General features: G+C 37.1%; 1 protein-coding gene across 1 annotated transcript in view; it reads right to left on the minus strand.

Moving 5' to 3' along the window:
- The window catches only part of USH2A (usherin), a 399,816-nt gene that overhangs the window by 227,823 nt on the left and 153,238 nt on the right, over positions 1-18,755 (minus strand). Inside the window, exons 25-29 of the mRNA XM_013174016.3 lie at positions 18,305-18,435; positions 13,371-13,644; positions 9,722-9,925; positions 9,510-9,590; positions 6,973-7,158 (exon numbers count right to left, since the gene is read on the minus strand). Of these exons, the coding sequence (XP_013029470.3) occupies positions 6,973-7,158; positions 9,510-9,590; positions 9,722-9,925; positions 13,371-13,644; positions 18,305-18,435 (876 nt within the window). The remainder of the gene's footprint in view (positions 1-6,972; positions 7,159-9,509; positions 9,591-9,721; positions 9,926-13,370; positions 13,645-18,304; positions 18,436-18,755) is intronic.

Genomic DNA, 18,755 nt, shown 5'->3' on the forward strand with positions numbered 1-18,755 from the left:
TCAATGTCTTCATTAATAATCTTAATGATGGGGAAGAGTGTACCTTCAGCAAGTTCGCAGACATTATAAAAGAGCCACTAAGATGACTAAGGGACTGGAGCACATCTCTTATGAAGAGAGGCTGAGTGAGCTGGGACTGTTCAGTCTAGAAAGGAAAAAACTCAGGTGTTATTGTGTATAAACACCTGATGAGAGGGAGTGAAGGAGGAGCCAGACACTTCTCAGTAGTGTTCAATGACAGGACAAGAGTCAATGGGCACAAACTGAAACAGAAAACTTCATCTGAATGCAAGAAAACACTTTTTTTTTTTTTTTTTTAAACTGTGAGGATGGTCAAGCACTGGAACAGGTTGCCCAGAAAGGTTGTGGACCCTCCAACTGTGGAGATTTTCAAAACGAAACTGGACACAGTCCTGGTAAACCTGCTGTAGTTGACCCTGCTTCAGCTGGGGGCATGGACTGGATGTGCTCAAGAGGTCCTCCTCAAATCCAATGATGGTGTGATTCCATGATATTCTGGATTCCAAAGAAAATTAGAAGCATAAGCTACCCACAGTCCACACTGAAATAGTGTGTCTAAAGCTTCTTTCATTTGTTTAGATACTGAATCTAATTTGTATTCTGAATTTTGATAGCAGCATAGTAATGGCATTTGGAATGCACTGGAACACAGAGTAAAGCAACTTTTGGGGAAAAAAAAAAAAATCTTTGTTGTGATGACCTTGTACTTCTTTTATTACTCTGCTTAGTGTGGCTGGCCATGTCCATAATGTGTCAATGTTATTACATGTTTTTTCTCAAGGCAAGATGGGCTAGCACAGTATTCCTTGAACCCCAAGAATTTTCACTCTAACTTGACAATCTAATTTGAAGCATTCTAGAATATAAGTCCTGAACAATGTGTTGAAATGTACTACCTTACACAGTAAACTTTTGGTTCAACAGTCAGCCCTCATTTCAAGGATTTAAATCTGCTGAATATTCCTTTCTTGCATAAATGTAAATAGTTTGTGATTTTGAAGATGAAAAGATTTTGAAGGATTTTGGTTCCTGAGGAGTTTTAGGCTTCCTGAGAAATAGGCTTTTGGGATGGTGATATTATGCTTATTTAAAGACCTGCTTTAGTTTAAATATTTAGCTCAGCTTTTCTTCTTGGCAGAGGTACAAAGGTTCTTCTGAATTTGACACACACAAGACAGCCTTCTAGAGAATAGGTAAAACTACTAATAATTTTTTGTTACTGTGCTCCAGCTATGTCTCTGACCCTTCTGCACAGAACAGATCATGGTAATGTTCAAAAGAATTTACAGTCTAAGTATAAAATAAAATAGATCAGATGGGTATAAAAAGGTGCAGGGGAAAAAAATAAGATAGAGAGGCTTGACTGTGCCCTCACATAAGTTTGCTAGCAGTAGCTTAAATGTTGTCTAGGTTTAACAGTGAATGAAAACCTGAAGGAAGGAGTAGAAAAACACCAGTTTCTTCACTAGTGAGACTACCAAGCTCTGTAGTGTTTGTCTCTCTCCTGTTTCTTTAGCAGCTGTTGGGACTACTGTAGCATCTTCCTGTGGCATTCAACAAAGGAATTTCTAAAGAAATTGTCCCTGAAACTAGGGAGAAAATTAAATACAATCTTCCAGGAAAACTCAAAAAAAAAAAAAAAAAAAGCAGCATCTCCTGCTGGGGTTCTGTTTGTATGTTAAATTTTGATTAACCAGGAAAGATGATTCAGCAGGGAAAATCAAACCTTTTCTTGTGAGTTAAAGTACCTGATTCTGCCTTCTGAAACATTGCAAGGAGTCTGTAATGTAAAATATGCTCATGTGATGAAGAAAGGCTATTCAATTGCATTTAAACTTACTTGAGATATACTGTTAACAAAATATTATTTTCAGAAAATTAAATTCAAAGTCTGTTACCTGAAAATTGAGGTTCTGAACAGAAGGGATTTTTCCAAAGTCATTGTTTCAAAATATGAGATGTAAATAAAAATTTAAAGCTGCAACTGAAAGTTCCCCAAAACATCAGGAGTCTTTCTGATCTATCACTTTGCTTGTGCTTTGTGGAATGTTGTTGCATTCAGTGCTCAGGGACCTCTAAAGGAAGCTATGCTGAACATTTGACATCATAAGCAACTCCAGCAATACCAAATAGCAAAGTACTCAGTATGGTTTGAAGGCATGAAAATTGAGATAGGACAGAGAGAACTGCTGTGTGCAATATCTGAAAGATTTGTGTTGTCTAAGGAAAAGGTTACTTTCTTTAAATGTGTGATGACCTCTGTACTATGAAACAGAAGAGGTAGAACCATGTTGCAGACTGTGCAGCGTTTTCTTTGAGTTGCAGTAAGACGCTGTCTTAATTAAAGGTCTGCTGTCTTTACACCAGGCCTGCTGGCAATGGACAAGGTTCACCTGTCTCTAAAGGGGAAAAGGATCTTTGCTCAGGAATTAGCAGGGCTCATTGATAGGGCTTTAAACCACATTTGAAGGGGGAAAGGGATAAAACCAATCTTGACAGAGACAACCCTGGGGGTGGTATAACAATGTTTACGGGGTGGTGTGCTAACAAGGTCCGTGGCTCTGCCACCCCCGCTGAGGTAGGTGATGGAGAGCTATACGCCAGCAAAGGCACAAGGTATGGGTTAGAAATTCTGGGGTGACCTCATTGTGGCTTTTCAGTACTTAAAGGTGACTTAAAAAGAGACGGAGAGCGACTTTTTGCTCAATCAGATAACGACGAGACAAGGGGGGAATGGTTTTAAAGTAAAAGAGGGGAGATTAAGGTTAGAGATTATGAGGGAATTCTTCACTCAGAGGGTACTGAGGCACTGGAACAGGTTCTCCAGAGAGGATGGATTGCTCAGAAAGGTTGTGTATGCCCCATCCCTGGAGGTGTTCAAGACCAGGTTAGATGAAACTCTGAGCAACCTGATCTAGTGGGTGATATCTGCTTATGGCAGGGGGGATTGGAAACAGATGATCTTTAAGGTTTCTTCCAACCCAAGACATTCTATGAAATCACAAAAGTGCCCAGGAATGGTCATGCAGGGATTAGGACTTCTCCCCACAAAATGGTGGCGGGATCACTAACCCAACTGAAGTACATCTACACCAATGCACACAACATAGGCAACAAGCAGGAGGAGCTGGAAGCCATTGTGCAGCAGGAAACCTATGACATATTTGCTATCAGCAAAACATGGTGGGACAGTTCGTATGACTGGAGTGCTGCAATAGATGACTACAAACTCTTCAGAAGGGATAGGCTAGGAAAGAGAGGCAGTGGAATAGCCCAGTATGTTAGGGAGGGTTTGGATTAATTAATAATGGTGACGATAGGGTTGAATGTTTATGGGTAAGAATAAGGGGGAAGGCCAATGAGGCAGATGTCCTGGTGGGCCTCTGTTATAGACTGTCTAACCAGGTTGAAAAGGCAGATGAAATATTCTACAAACAGCTGGGAGAAGTCTCACAGTTGCTAGCCCTTTGTTCCCGTGGGAGACTTCCACTTAATGAGATGTCTGATGGAAATACAACACAGTGGAAACAGTCTAGGAGCTTTCTAAAGTGCATAGAAGATAACCTCCTGACAGAGCTGGTGAGGGAGCCAACAGGGAATGGTGTCCTGCTGGACCTTTAGCTTGCAAATAGAGAAGGACTCGTGCGTATTGTGAAGGTTGGAGGCTGTCTCGGGCACAGTGATCATGAATTGAGTTGTTGATTCTTGGAAAAGTAAGGAGGGGGGTTAGCAGAACTGCCACCCCGGACTTCCAGAGGGCAGACTTCAGCCTGTTAAGGAGACTGGTTGGCAGAGTCCCTTGGGAAGCAGCCCTGAAGGGCAAAGGAGTCCAGGAAGGCTGGACACTCTTCAAGAAAGAAAACCTAAAGGCACAGGAGCAGGCCATCCTCACATGCCAAAAGATGAGCTGGCATGGAAGAAGACCACCCAGGCTGAACAGAGAGCTGAGGCTAGAGCTCAGGAAGAAAAAGAGGGTTTTTGACCTTTGGAAGAAGGAGCAGGCCACTCAGGAGGATTACAAAGATGCCGTGAGGCTGTGCAGGGACAAACTTAGAAGGGCCAAAGCTGAACTTGAGCTTAATCTGGCTCAAGTCTTAATATTTCATTGTCTTAATATTTAAGACAATAAAAATGTTTTTATAAATACAAAAACAAGCAAAGGAGGACTAAGGAGAATCTCCATCCTTTATTGGATGTGAGGGAAACAGTAACAAGAGATGAGGAAAGGTCTGAGGTACTTAATGCCTTCTTTGCCTCAGGCTTTAGCAGCAAGACCAGTTGTTCTGCAAGTACCCAGCCCCCTGAGCTGGTACATAGGGACAGGGAGCAGAATGAAGCCCTCATAATCCGTGAGGAAATGGTTAGCGACCTGCTACTCCACTTAGATGTATGCAAGTCTATGGGACTGCCCTGGCTATCAGGGGAGGTCCCAGTCAGCTGGCGGCTAGCAAACGCCCATATACAAGACCCAGTCAGCATGGGTTTATGAAACACAGGTCCTGCTTGACTAACCTGATCTCCTACGACAAGGTGACATACACAGTGAATGAGGAAAAGGCAGTGGATGTGGTCTACCTAGACTTCAGTAAGGCTTGTCAAGATAATGCTGATTTTTACTTCTCATTTCTTCTTAAATTTACATCAAATTCACAGATTAAACACAAATATTTGCAAATAAATTATATTTTTCATAGCAGGAACACGTGCCACATCAAGACATAGTGGAATTTACATTTATGGCTATATATCATCTCTTATCCTGTGTTACCAGCAGCAAAACTGCAACTGACACATTTATGCCACATGAAAAGAAGCATTCTTTACTGTCCCACCACCACCCTTTGTTACTATACGGTTGCTCTCCAGATTACATCCAGGTATGCCTGGCAGCAAACAAACTGACCTAGCATGCTTAGGCAAACAAGTTATCTGACAATCCAACAGGTATCCTTTTGCTAGCCCTCAGCTTGCATTTAAGTGAACTTGCATGCTTATTATCTACACACTGTGAATCTACTTTTGGGGGCAAAATTTGACTAGTCATCAAAAGTCAGCGTTAATTCAGACTGCACTGAAATCAACAGGCTGAAGGTAAAATCACTTCAAGATCAGTGATTTAACAGAAATAGATTTTCATTTGTCTCAGCTCTGACCTCAGCATGAAGACCTGAATTACATATTTCTTACAATGCCAAAATTGGGAAATACATAACTAAACTATTGGGCAGCAGTTATAACAAAAGGAAGTACCCCTTCCACACAGACAAAACTGAATTTGAAAACTTACAGCTATAGCAAATTACAGAAGGCAAAAGCATAAATGGATGAAAAAAAGAAAGACAATACTACCACAGACCATTCAGCATGATAGTGCAGATGCAAATTTCAGCTCAGGCCTTCTACGAACTACTAGCTAAAGTTGTATTAACAGGAAGTCTGACTTTGTGTATTATATTGTCTTCCTAAGCATCTACAATCTGACATTGTCAGAGAGGACAATGGGTGAATACGGTTGGTTTTAAGTTCTTAGGGTCACTCGATTTTGCAGTACTCAGCAGCTATCTGCTATAATACGCTAAAAAAATGGGATCAATTTACTACCTCAATTTAATATAAAGAAAAATCTTATCCTTCTGCCTCCTGAAAGCTGCACACAGATACCTCTTACCTGTCCAGCCCAGTGTAGACTTTCTCATAACCCTAATACTCAATCATGGCATAATACCAACAAGAATTAAACTAAATTTAAGTTTCAAACATCAGTTGTTTATAAGCCATCTAATTCATATGCTTAGAATATACAACATAGAATATACAACTTCAAACAAGAAGTTAATCAAACAAATCAGAGTATGCCTGTGCAGTTTTAGTATTGTAGCACATTACTCACAAATAGTCAAAAGAGCTTTCAAACTGAAGAAGATAAAATATGTGCATGCTTGCTCTTGAAAATTTATATCTACATTATAGCAGAGACACAACACAAAACATACATATTTATGTAAAAACACTAAGCACATATTACCTGGGCTTCAGGAAAGCAGCATTAATATACTGCCAGAGGGTTAAGGCACTTTTTGAAGTTGTTTTATTGCCTGAGGCCAAGGCACATCAAAGCATCAGCTTTGAGTATTATGTCATTACCATGTTTTTAATTTTTATAAATTATATAATTAATTTTAGAGAATATGTATAGTGAAAGTAAGTGTAAATAAGAAAATAAGATTGTTCTGACAGGAAGAAATGTCCCAAAATGTTCTCTTTGTAGTGAACAAAGAGTCTGCTGTTTCTAAAAATGTCTGCCTCCTACAGGTAAAAAACCAAGACACCAGAAAGCACACCTCATGTGCAATGGTTCATACAGCTTCTGTTCACAACCCACAGCTCAACAGTGACCACATCCAATAAACCCAAGGACATAAATTTCTTCATTCCATAATAACCTACATCCACTTCCCAGTATTAGCGAGCACAGCATCTGATTAACATAAATGCATGCTAGTTCCCACTGAAATCAGTTAGGTTGACATGGTCAAATTTAGGCAAGTATATCAAGTGCTTTGGTCTATCAGGTCAAATAGAATCTTATGGGACTCAGGTTTAAAGTTCACATAGGTGAACTGGATGTAAAAACGGGAGAAAGAAACATCGTGTATAGTAAGTAAAAACAAACAATAAGCATTCCCCTCCAAAATCATCACTGGGTTGGGAAAAAATAGCTTAAATAAGAATATTTTTTAGTGTTTGAGATGTATCTTAATTTCTATTGTTCCTTGAAGTCAGTACATTGCTATATATGCAGATGCTGACAACACATACCTCCCATCCAAATATTATATATAACCTGTATACAAAAAAATAGACAAGTAATACTTCATAGCTCAACAAAAGGCAGTATAAACATGCCATGTTATTAGATGTGCCTAGAAAGTGGTACTTAACAACATTTACCTGTGAGCATACTAGTGTCAGCAAGCTCAGCACTAGTGATGGGTACATTGGGACCATCCTCTTCATATGCTTTCAAAATGTACTTCTCAATTACACCTATGACCCCAGCAGGTTTGTCCCAGGTGACCTCAATGCTGTAACCATTTATACTGTGAACTCTTGAGGGAGTTGGCACATTTTGTGGAACTGTGGAAGGATAAAATAGAAAATAGAGAAAATGGCAGTTCTAAGGAGACTATTGCCCCTATTCTTCACTTTTAATGGCTGCAGTAAATCAGACTCAACCATTAGCATAAATACAATTTATTAGAGTTGTAACTTTTCAGCATTGATTTAATATGACTGCACATCTTGAGCTATTCAGTTTAAGCTATATTTCAAAACCATCAAAACTCCATCTACATAGCATTCCTTCTCATCTTGTTGAGGTTTTCGAAAAACATTTAATGTATCAAATATATTTAAGCATCACTCAAAAAGAGGATGTGGACTGTATATAGCTAACAAATTCAGGTTTTATAATCATGCAACTGAATGAAGCAAGACGTTACTGCAACACAGAAGGGTTTGACTTTTATCTGTTGGGTATCCAAGCCAAAGAATGACACAAATATGGAACATCTCTAAAACTGTGCATCCTCATTTACAAAAGTGCTTCAAAAATTTAAACTTACTAATTTACTTTCATGTTTGCAAAATTCTAGACAACTGTCTTAGGGCAAAGCAGAGACTTGTTAGGCCTTTTTGCAAAACCCTTTGCTTCTGATCATTCCATAGAATTAGGGGGTGTCAGTGGGGAGAAAAAAAAATGAAGATGTTCAAAAGAACTGGAAAGCCAAACTCATGTATGCATAATGTTACTAATGAAAAATAAAATAAAATCCCGTTTCCCATAACCTTTAACTATTTATTAGATATTGCTATACCAAGTAAAGGTCTGGCCCGTAACAACTTCATCACAGATGACTGCACAAGGGATGCAGAGGAAAGGCCCAAGGAACACTATGGCAGGATGATGGATGATGAGTTTGCTGTAAATGCATGTGGCCTCCCTAGCCCTGCTGATGTTCATTTGCTTTTTTCACCATCAAATAACCACTTTTTTGTAATTTTATTGTTTAGTTTCATTAAATATAAATACAGACAGTGTTTGCTGTTTTTTCTGTTTTTTGTTGTTGTTGTTGTTTGTTTTTGATAAGAAAGGTACTAGAATGCAAAGTATAAAAAATACTTGGAAGTCATAATGCTTATATAAAGAAGCAATGTGATAGTCTTAGAAAGTTTCAGTTAATACAGTATTATATTGATTTTATTAGTTCTGAAATGTATTACAGAGCAAGGTAAGGTACGGTATAGCAGATGTTCTTCTCATAAGGGACATCTCAAAAACAACTCAAAAATAATTAAATAGTGCAATTATTCTTCAACCCTGGGGAACATGTAGTTGCTCAATGCTGTGGTCAGCTTACAAACATAAATTTATGGAAAAACCTACTGTGGTCACACACTTGATATGAAAATATATATACATCTTCTTTCTTCTGGGTGGTACACAAAATAATGACACTAAGTTGTGTAAGAGTGCATTGCAAGTCAAATATTAACACAGGCTATCTTTTTTTTAAGATCATGCATTGAATATCTTGTATCAAAAGAATTCTCTGCATTAATGGAATGCAGTTAAGGCTTCAATTTATGGAAGAGGAAAAGTTGAGTAAATAAAAAATGCAGAACTGTAGATCTTAAAACTTGCTGGCTCAATAAAGTGTGCTAAAAACACTGAACAGAAAAGGAAATGTCCTTTAAATTCTCTTCATGATATGTAAGACAAATGTGATCTTTAAGGCTCAGCAGGAATTATGTTCCTTTGAAACCCTTTCCACAAGGCACATGCTGCTTTTCTGTTAAATATTACTGTATTTTCACACACAACGTACAGGTTACTTGTAAAAAGAATCCTTCCCCCACTCTCATCATTCAACAGCAATGAGCAGCATAGCCATGTGCAGGCAACGTAAATAAAAGCTTGTACTAGACCCTCTTCTCACTAACTACATGGCTTCTCATCCTCCACAGCTTGCTCCTGCTATCCCGCTATCTCCTTTCTCTGCACTTGATTTTGTATCACTTGGTTATACATAGGAAAAATAGGAAATTTACTTCCTCTAGCAGACTTCCATAATGTGAGTTTGGATATGCATGTATCAATGTGCCTAGATGCATGTCTCTTCTTATTCATTTAATGCAATTCAATTATTTCACATTCCTTGCTCTCATACAATTGCATAATACAATATGTATTTGGAAAAGACTTGGAATTATATATGGAAATTTTTTGCCTGAACACATTATAGCTGAAATGAGACAGTCACTTGCTACCTATCCAAAGCATCAAGCAGTTTTAGTCCCTTTAGAAATACTATGCAACTTAGACTGCTCAAAATTGTTGTGGTGGGATTTCCTCTAACCTAACATTAGATAGATTAGGTAGCATATGAAAAAAAAAAGTTATAAGTAAGCTTTAAAACTGTATTTACCTGACTCTCTTGTACGAACGCGGGTCCATACACTAGATACTGATCCTCCTTCATTTGAGGCAACCACCCGGTAAAGGTATTCTTCAAAGAAAACAGAGAAACATAAAAGGGGAGAAAAAGAAAAAAAAAAAAAAAAAAGACTGAACATGGTAACACATTAATACAGAACAAAATAAAAATTATGTATTTTGTTTAAGGAACCGATGTGTTACCTGTAAATGGTTGTAGACCATTCTCATAAACACTCTGCTCTTTTCCTCGGTATACTAGGATGGAGTCATTTCCCCTGCAGTTAACAGCACTGTCAGTTGATAGGCATCCATCCAGATTGACTCTGACAGCACTGCTGGACACAGATGCCAAGTTAACGACAGCACCTCGTGTAAATTTAACATCCTTCATGCAACCACCGAAACCTAGCAAACAGTAAGGGATTAGTATCACATAAAGAGCCTCAGTCATTAATTAAGAGTCATTTTTGTTCCTTTCAAATCTATATCTTCAGCATTAAAGACTGTAATGTGAAAATGTTAACTTCCAACATGAGAATTCTGTCCCTCCTGTCAAGACACTAATGCTAGTAAAAATCACTGGTATTCTAGTGTGGAATTCCTGCCTTACTGAACTGTACTTTCATTGTTATCAGTTCCATCCCATGAAAAAATATTTCTTTTCTGCTCCATCCCTTCTGCCTTTAAAATTATTACCATAAAAGTGATTCTGAATTTGAAAATCAGCTTTCTGTTGCTTGCTGATGTTTTTGTTGATACATTCTCCTCAAACTGAGGATATGTAGATTTAAAACATACCAAAGAGATGACAGAGGTATATCAGATTATTGTAATACAGGTATATCTGGTATACTGCTTGCAAACATATTCTGAAAACATAACCCCCAAACTGTTTGTTTACTTGAAAAAATTAAGTAACTTTTATATTTATTTGTATATAGGTGTACATTTACGTTTCAGTGTGTGTGTTACATTTTTACCAATATTATAAATATGTTAAATTAGTTATTTGCAAAAACAAAATCACAAAATTTCAGGGTGCAGTTCTTCAAGTTTCCTTATATTTCTATGACATAATTTATAAAGAAATTAATACATTGATGTAAACTATTTCTCAGATCTGGGTAAAGTTCAGCGGTCAATGGTTAACGTAAAACCAATGGAAACAGTAACCAAACTGAAGACTTAATTCATTTTTGTATTAACTTTGCAAATTAAAAATCAGTCTCTCGCAGATCAGTGCTCTTTTTCAGCTTTGTGCAAGCATTATATTTATATCTTTTGTACTTTTATAGCCTTTATTTCTACAAGATGGAAGATGAAAGCAGTATTCACACTTAGCCACCTGAGTTAAGAATCCAATATTCATGCATAGTTCATGGAAAAGGGAAGTGGCATTGAAGGTGGATACCTATTTTGAATAAGCCTATAAAACACCTTCCGCCTCCACCATGCTGGGAATTTAGAGATATTGCTCTTTTAAATAGACACATCTTAATTTAAGCTCAACTCCTACTCCACAGAGATTTGGTTGGTTTCTGAGTCTGTGGCAGAGGAAAGAATTAATCCCAGTCTCCACAAGCATCTTAATAATTAGACAAAATGAACCATTGCTTTATTTGTGATTGGGATGCATACTATATAACCTATTTTAATCCTTTTTTTTTTTTTTTTTCCTTAGGATCATTCTAGATGCATTTATCACTATTTATAGACTTCTGACTGATGTCAGCCAAATAGTTTTTTGTTTATGCTCAGGAAGCTGCAGAATAAATAATCACAGTACAAATTCTCACAGACTTTCCTGCCAGCTCCCCTCCACAGTGACTTCTCAGGACTACATGTGATGTGTCATGCAAAGGCCCACAGCCTCTAGCTGAAATTTCTTAAAGTAAGTGACGTGGGGGGGGGGGGGGGGGGGGGGGGGGAAGGAGGATATTTATCCCTTGCTTGAGGTGAAGAAAACAACATGCATTTATTCAAAATTTACTACCAAGCAGCCATTAATTGAGAAAACTTTTAGTAAATATTTATTAACCTGTGAAAGTCTCCATATTCCATTTATCATACCAATATATCATTATATTCCTAAATAAAAGTACGTTTCAAAACTCTATGTTTTAGGGAGTTGTATAAAGCAAAATTGAAATAAAAAGTATTAAGCAAAAAGTATATTAAGTATGTAGTGTTTATAGCATGTTTTCTACTAATTATAACAGTCTAGTAACACAAGCTTATTTGAAATTCACATTAGAGAAAAGCAAAACACAGATGTCAATACTTTCTGGACTGTGTGCCCTAACATCCTGTGGACCTATGTCCTGTTTCAACCTTACCTCCTTTCTTTTTGCTCAATCTTGCCATTACCAATATCATTCTGATTGGTCACACTGATAGAAACTGACAGGCTATATTTGAGAATGTGACAGGGTCAGACATAAGTTAAAAATATGCACTTAAGCCTAAATTTTAATATGTGGATGCCTAATCTTGCTCATCTAAATCTTCATTTAGGAACACAAAAATATTTTTGTCATCGGAAGTTCTAAAACCAAATTTACTGCTGCCATCTTCTTTTGCAGTGTGCTGGGCAGGCATGGTGGAAAAAGTAACGTTAATTGATGTGCCTGAATATTCACTTCAGGCATTTACTTTAGATGTTATTTTGCCCTAGATTCTTTGTTCACAGATCTCTTTGCTGCAGGAACTAAGAATGCATTCACTGACAAGGCCATACCATCTGCTATGAGGCAACATTGTCAGGCTATGACTTGGTAGCTCTTTTGGGCCATTAAAATTGTGCATATGAAACCTGGAGGAAGATTATAAAATGTTTGATACCTACAGCTGGAAGAATATTTAAAACAATATTTTTGAGCTGTGAACGTTAGTGCTTTGATTTGATTCAGTCCTTTCTGTAGCTGTGAATTCACAAGGCTTCTATGAAGCTCTGCAGAGCTTACTTGAATGCATGCATTTAATGTGTAAAGTTATTTAATAGGTTCCCCACTAAACACTCACTGACTGCAACTTGTTTGCTCATTGTATCCGAAAAATACACCAGGACTGATGAATAGCATCATAAGTAACAAAAATCCACACCCAAACAGTAAATGGGTAATTTTTAGGCAGCTTTTTGACTACATTTCATACATTCAATCCTTAGGTGCAGACTATAAATAATGCTTTTCTCTTTTTCCTATAAATGTGACCTATCCCAGAGCAAAAGGGTCACAGTGGACGTCTCCCTTCCTCTTGGTAATGTGAAAAAGATCACCAGGTAACATAGCCAAAATCCAAATTCAGGATTTTATACTATTTTTTTTGACCATAATCAGTATTGTTTGCAAAAGGACTAATAAGCCCTTACTGTTTGCTACGTGTGCCAGCATCCAGCCTCACTACAATGATTTAAGCTGTTTGTACTCTGTTCCATTGGTTTTGTATTCCAGATCTGTGACTAACATGACAAGCTGATCAAGTGAAACAAGTTGATCGGAACTGGCTTTTTCTGAGAGTGATCTGAGCTCTTCTGGTCGGGTATCTCAGATAACCATTTGCTATTCTCCAATTTCTTCTCTCTTATGACTTGGATTGCTCCACCTATCACTAGCTTGGAAAGATTTGATAGCATTACAAAAGGATAGCATTACAAAGGGGTAAATTAAGCTGAATGTCTATGGATAACTGCAGTTAAAATAGCAATGGATGGGAGGATGAATTACTTCTCTGCTAGTGTTGATAAATGTTACATATTCATGAATTTATACTATGAGCAGAGCGTCCAACAACAACCTTGCACATGGTGCTAGTTTTTGAAAAACTTAAGTTGCTCTTGGTGTCACCTTACCTTGTTCTGGCCCCAGCTCTTTATAAAAACTCTGAATCTCAGGGGGGATTCCTCCTATGTAGATAGGTGAGTTTACTTTTAGTTGCTGAACATGGGGTTCCAGCATCTGCTCTCTCAGTTCATCCATACTTGCTGAAACTACAGAGCCCTCCTTGTTCACAGTTACTTTCTTCCACTTTCCATCACAATAAGACAGTCCTAACCAGAGATCCACTTGTGTAAAGACAGTGCCCGTTTTTAACAAGACGTTTAATATTCCACTTTTCAGTTCAATCTATAGATTTTAAAACAGAGAAAATATTTTGAAAAAGATGTCACATACAGAACAATAAAAGATGAGTACACTGCAGATATTTTAAAAATAAATCAACTTTTAAAATGGTAATGATATTTTTATCTTCAGGATAGCAGAAATTCAAGTAAAATTGTTTGCACAAACCACGCTAAATGCAGTGCACCAGTTAAATTCAAAATGTAGGAACACATTCTCTGTGTTTTTTTGTTTGTTTGTTGTGGGTTTTTTTTTTGACAACTGATTTGTCACTAATGTAACTAAGTAAAAAGAAAAGACAATGAATCAGGACTGTTTTCGTTTTTTTTTTTTTTTTTGAGAATGAGAAAACAGCATTTTATCTATCAATTCATTTTTGGGAAGAATGTAAGAAGATAATAAGGAAATGAAATGTCAGACCTGATTAAGCTCTTTTTAATTGGCTGGTGAACTCAATTTCAAATTTCTCCAGCGTACATTGATTCTGTATTTCATCCTCATTCTCCTAAATCTTGTAAGAAAATAATTGTTTTTGTATGTGCTTTTTGAGATTAATGTGCCAGTTTTCTAATAGAACACATTTTACTTAAATTTTTACTGTAGAAGTTTCCAAATGCTTTGCTGCAAAACTTTTTATCCTAACTGAATTGAATGCAAGTGGGGTGAGAGTGTAAATCGGCAGGTATAGAGCACTAAACATTCTGATGATGAACTTGTGGTTGAAAAGTATGGATAAGCTCACAAAAAGGCATTTTTTCTTTCATGACAAATTCTTAAGTAAATAAAAACTAAAAAAATAATATAAATGCTTATTACCAGCATTGACAAGCTGACATATTTAGGTTTCTGGTAACATTAATATTGCAGTATTCATAATCAGATTGTATTTTCTTAACAGGGACTCCAGTATACGAAAGAACTCAGTACTTGAGATGCCCCTGGCAATGTTTATCCTGTTCCAAATTGCACACTGACTGCTTGCTCACAAGACTTTTGTGAAGTCAAGGGTTTTGCCTGTCTATTTGCTTCTTTGGGACCACAGCTTTTCCCATTTCAATGCGTAAACAGCCCTTCATAGCTTAGGTCGCTAAAATATGGGTGAAATCATGGCATCAGTATTGATACTATAGCTTGTAAAAGCAGTCCATTGGACAAGTCGTCATTTTTTTTCACTGATGAGAAATAACATGGATCACGCTGTCCTGGTGGGAAGAAAGTGTTTCAGGTCCATGACTACAGCAGTACACCAACAAGTCTGCCAGACCTAGCGGCTGGAGAGAAGACATGGTGATCAACATGGGGTGATCGACTCAGCACATCCCCTCTTCCAATTTACTCAGTTTGATAGTCTGAAAGCAGAAAGCAGGCAGAGATTGATGCTTGTGCTTTTTGTAATGACCTGGACTGACATTTAGAGTGCTCAAGAACAGCTAGAAGACCACTGTTCAGTTTGAACTGTTCTGCATGATGAAGATTAAAAAAAAAAAAAAAAAAAATGTCCTGGATACATCTGGCATTTACACGTCGTCTCTGGTACCAAGCAAAGGTTTAGAAAAACATCTCATGAACTCTTTGTTTTTGATAAAATTCTGAGACCACTTTAAAAATGCTTGATTGTTAATTTATCCTCTATATATATACATATATATATACATTATGATGTTAAACCATAAATACATGAAGATCATCTCATTCTCCCGATGGACATGTTAGTTACCATCTCTCACCAGAGACAAATTAAGATCATTCTAAGAGCATTACACCAAAACCCCAAACCTGAACAGGTTCTCAGTTCAGTGGTTAAAAGCATACTTTTTAGAATTTGGAGTACACATATTAAGCATCACTGCAACTTGCAATGATACTGTTCCTCTACACACAATTCTTAATTTGAGCATGCAGTGTTGGAATCAGGAAAGCCAAAGCTCAGACAGGATATGGAAAAGGACACAAAGTGCAAGGAGAGTTTCCACAGGCATGCTGGCATGTTCAACAAGCAGCTGGTTACTCGTGACATCTCTCAGGTATTGATACTGGGACCAATTCTGTTTAAAAAATGTATTAATGATCTGGGAAGTGGAATGAATATACTCTTAGGAAGTTTGCAGGTGATAGTAAAGAGGCTGCAGCTGATCTTTTAGGCAATAAAAAGCAGCTTTGAAGAAAATGACTTGGAGGGTCCAGGTTGATTACAAATTGAACACTGGTCAGCAGTGTACCCTCGAAATGATGAAGATCAACCAGGCACTGGGCTGTATTAGAAAGAGGGTAGTCAGTGGGTCCAAGGAAGATATATTGACACACTGGAGTAAATTGAGTGGAAGGGCACCAAGTTGCTCAGTGTTGGAGTACATGACATATGAAAAGATTTATTCAGTCTTAAGAGTAGGTGTGATGAGAACTTTCACCTCTGTTCAACTACCTTGTGGAAGGATATAGAGAAGACAGACCCAGATTCTTCTCAGATATACATAGTGAAAGGATGAGAGGCAACACACAAGTTGTAACAGAAAAAATCACAGTTAGATATTAGAGTTTTGTTGTTTTTGTTTTTCTTGTTTTCACGGGGAGACACATGCCAGAGCAAGAGCGAGCAATTCATACTACTTTATCTGTTCATAGTTTGCTCAAAATTATTATGTCTGGATCCAAAGAGAATCAGACTGACCTCTCTAACTTCAGTGAATTATCTCAGGGCTTGGAACTCGTGGAAGAAATGACCTTTACACAGAGCACCTTTCTAGGACATAATTTTGTCTTGGCCAGAAGACAAGAGAGACTCTTTGGCAGTTTGGTAGCAGGCAGCCATGTGTCTAGCTACAGTCATTCCAAAACTATAAAGCTAATAAGAGAGCTGTGATCTATGCAAAGGGATGGGTCAGGGAATACCATCATACGTTGTGCTCAGGATAAGTGGTATAGCTTCTAATCTGTTTTGCAGTGCAAGTGTCTCCTGACCAAAGCTCCTAACAAAGACATCGTAGCTCATGCGCAACATGCTACACACCTCATTTTCACTTCCTATTAACCTTTTTTTGTGAGCTCAAGTGTACGGAAAAACCTTCTGTCATCATTATGTATGTGCAGAACACAAAGCTGCAAGGGTTGGAAAAGCATGCATATACTCATCCTCTCTAAAATTCCTCATCGCAAGGTTATGGAGATGTCCCAGTCAGGTGTAAAGGGACATTAAAAAATTTTTACTTGGTTTAGAAAAAATGCTATGAAAACTAACCACAATTTTTGGTGTTAAAAATAATATAAATATAAAACTGGCAAAAATCTGGCAGTATGAGTACAAAACAAAAGTGTTTTGTCTACATTGTGCTTTTGACTACACTTTAAATTTACTAAGTCCCCTCTGTTTTATAGCCAGAGCTTTTCTCATATTTCTGTTAGTCTTTCACAGAGCAAGAGGAAGGAAACAAGGACCACATGCCACAAGAATCTCCAGAAGAACCCAAGCCCCACATTTGTCCCTGTGAATACTGTTCAAGTAAATAGTGCCCCTGTACCATGAATTACATACATACTAGTCTTTTTAGTGTGGGACAATAGTGTATATAGCATCTTATGCTACTAGCCCATGACTCTGGTCATTACTTAAGGACAAACTAAAGCAATAGCATGTAATTAAAAAGACTTGCTATTGCAACTCATTATAATTTCTGAACCAAGGCTGCTTGAAAAGGAGGAAGCAATCAGGTCTAGGAGAATTCAAAATCCAGGAAAAAAACATCTGCTGAAAAAGTAATATAAAAAGTAAATACAGAGTAAGTTATAGCTGACCTGAAAAGGAGAAAAATATATTTATATGCTTTATGTCAGAAGTTTAAAAGAAAGAGCACATTAGATATAATGCCATACAATAAAACAGGCTTTGACGTGACAAGCCATTAGCAAAACAGCTGCAAAGTAATAAATAAACAAATAAAATAAAATAGAAATGGAAAGGGCAGGTCAGGTTATAAAGAATAACAATAGACTCAAAAATCTCTATGTGTAAATGATTGCTTCTTGGATCTACTAAAAAGAAATATTACTTTCAATGTAATCCTCTGTAATAGCTGCTAGTTGGTGCAACTAATAACTATAGTTGACCCACTATGCAGTGGTGACCACAGTCTAATTATATTCAAAATCCTTGGAAGAAGAAAAATATGAAAACAGAACCATGTAGTCAGTACAAAGAGTTTGAAAAACTGCAACAAACATATTCAACCTTAACCAAAGTCCTAAGCATAAAACAGTCTTATTTAACAGAGACAAAATGAAAGTTCATAGGCATCTCTCACAGATTTGCCTAATACAGGACTTTTGCAGCTTCCTCAACAGTTTTGAAAAAACAGTGAAAGAAGTGAGATGGTATTAAACTGGACCACTAATTTCAGTCTGTATGGCAATTCTCATATTTTAAATCAAAATGAATAAATCTTATTGATTATAAATGAACCAAGAATGAAGAGAACTCTTTTAATACAAGTCTCTTATTCTACTTTTTATTCACTTCTAACCCAGCAAAGAGAATAATTCTGCTTTTTCATATACTGATATTTTTCTTATTATAAATAACATGGGTAACTTATCTGCTGGGTGTATCTTAGTACGCAAAACTCAATGATCATACCTGAATACAGTTATTTGTACTGATTTCTAAACTTACTGCAAGATAATCTGGGCCATCTTTATTGTAAACAAACAAAAGCAATCCATTCAGTTGATCTGTTCTGAATTTGAAGGAGATCTCAAATTCCTGTCCGCCACTGAAAACATCTGAATGCAATTCTAGGAAGCCTTGAAAGAAAGTAAATACATGAATAAGTTAATCAAATACAGAAATAATAGGCTCATGAAACAAAAAACAGAAATCTATATGCTACTTTCTGATTGGACATAAAGATCTCAGAGGTTTCAAGACTAACGTTTATAGCTTTCACTCAGCTTTGTAAATGACACTTCTCCGTAATTTATTGTAACAAACCAAACTGGTGCAATGTCCTAACATCTTGCTACAATGTGAGACCTGGCATTTTTTGATATATTATGGACATCTGACTTTCTAAAAAAAAAAATCTACCTGCAGTTAGAGCAGCACCTCCTCTCCATGAAAGCAA

Source organism: Anser cygnoides, chromosome 3 (assembly GCF_040182565.1).
Source record: "Anser cygnoides isolate HZ-2024a breed goose chromosome 3, Taihu_goose_T2T_genome, whole genome shotgun sequence".
NCBI classification, from domain to species: domain Eukaryota; kingdom Metazoa; phylum Chordata; class Aves; order Anseriformes; family Anatidae; genus Anser; species Anser cygnoides.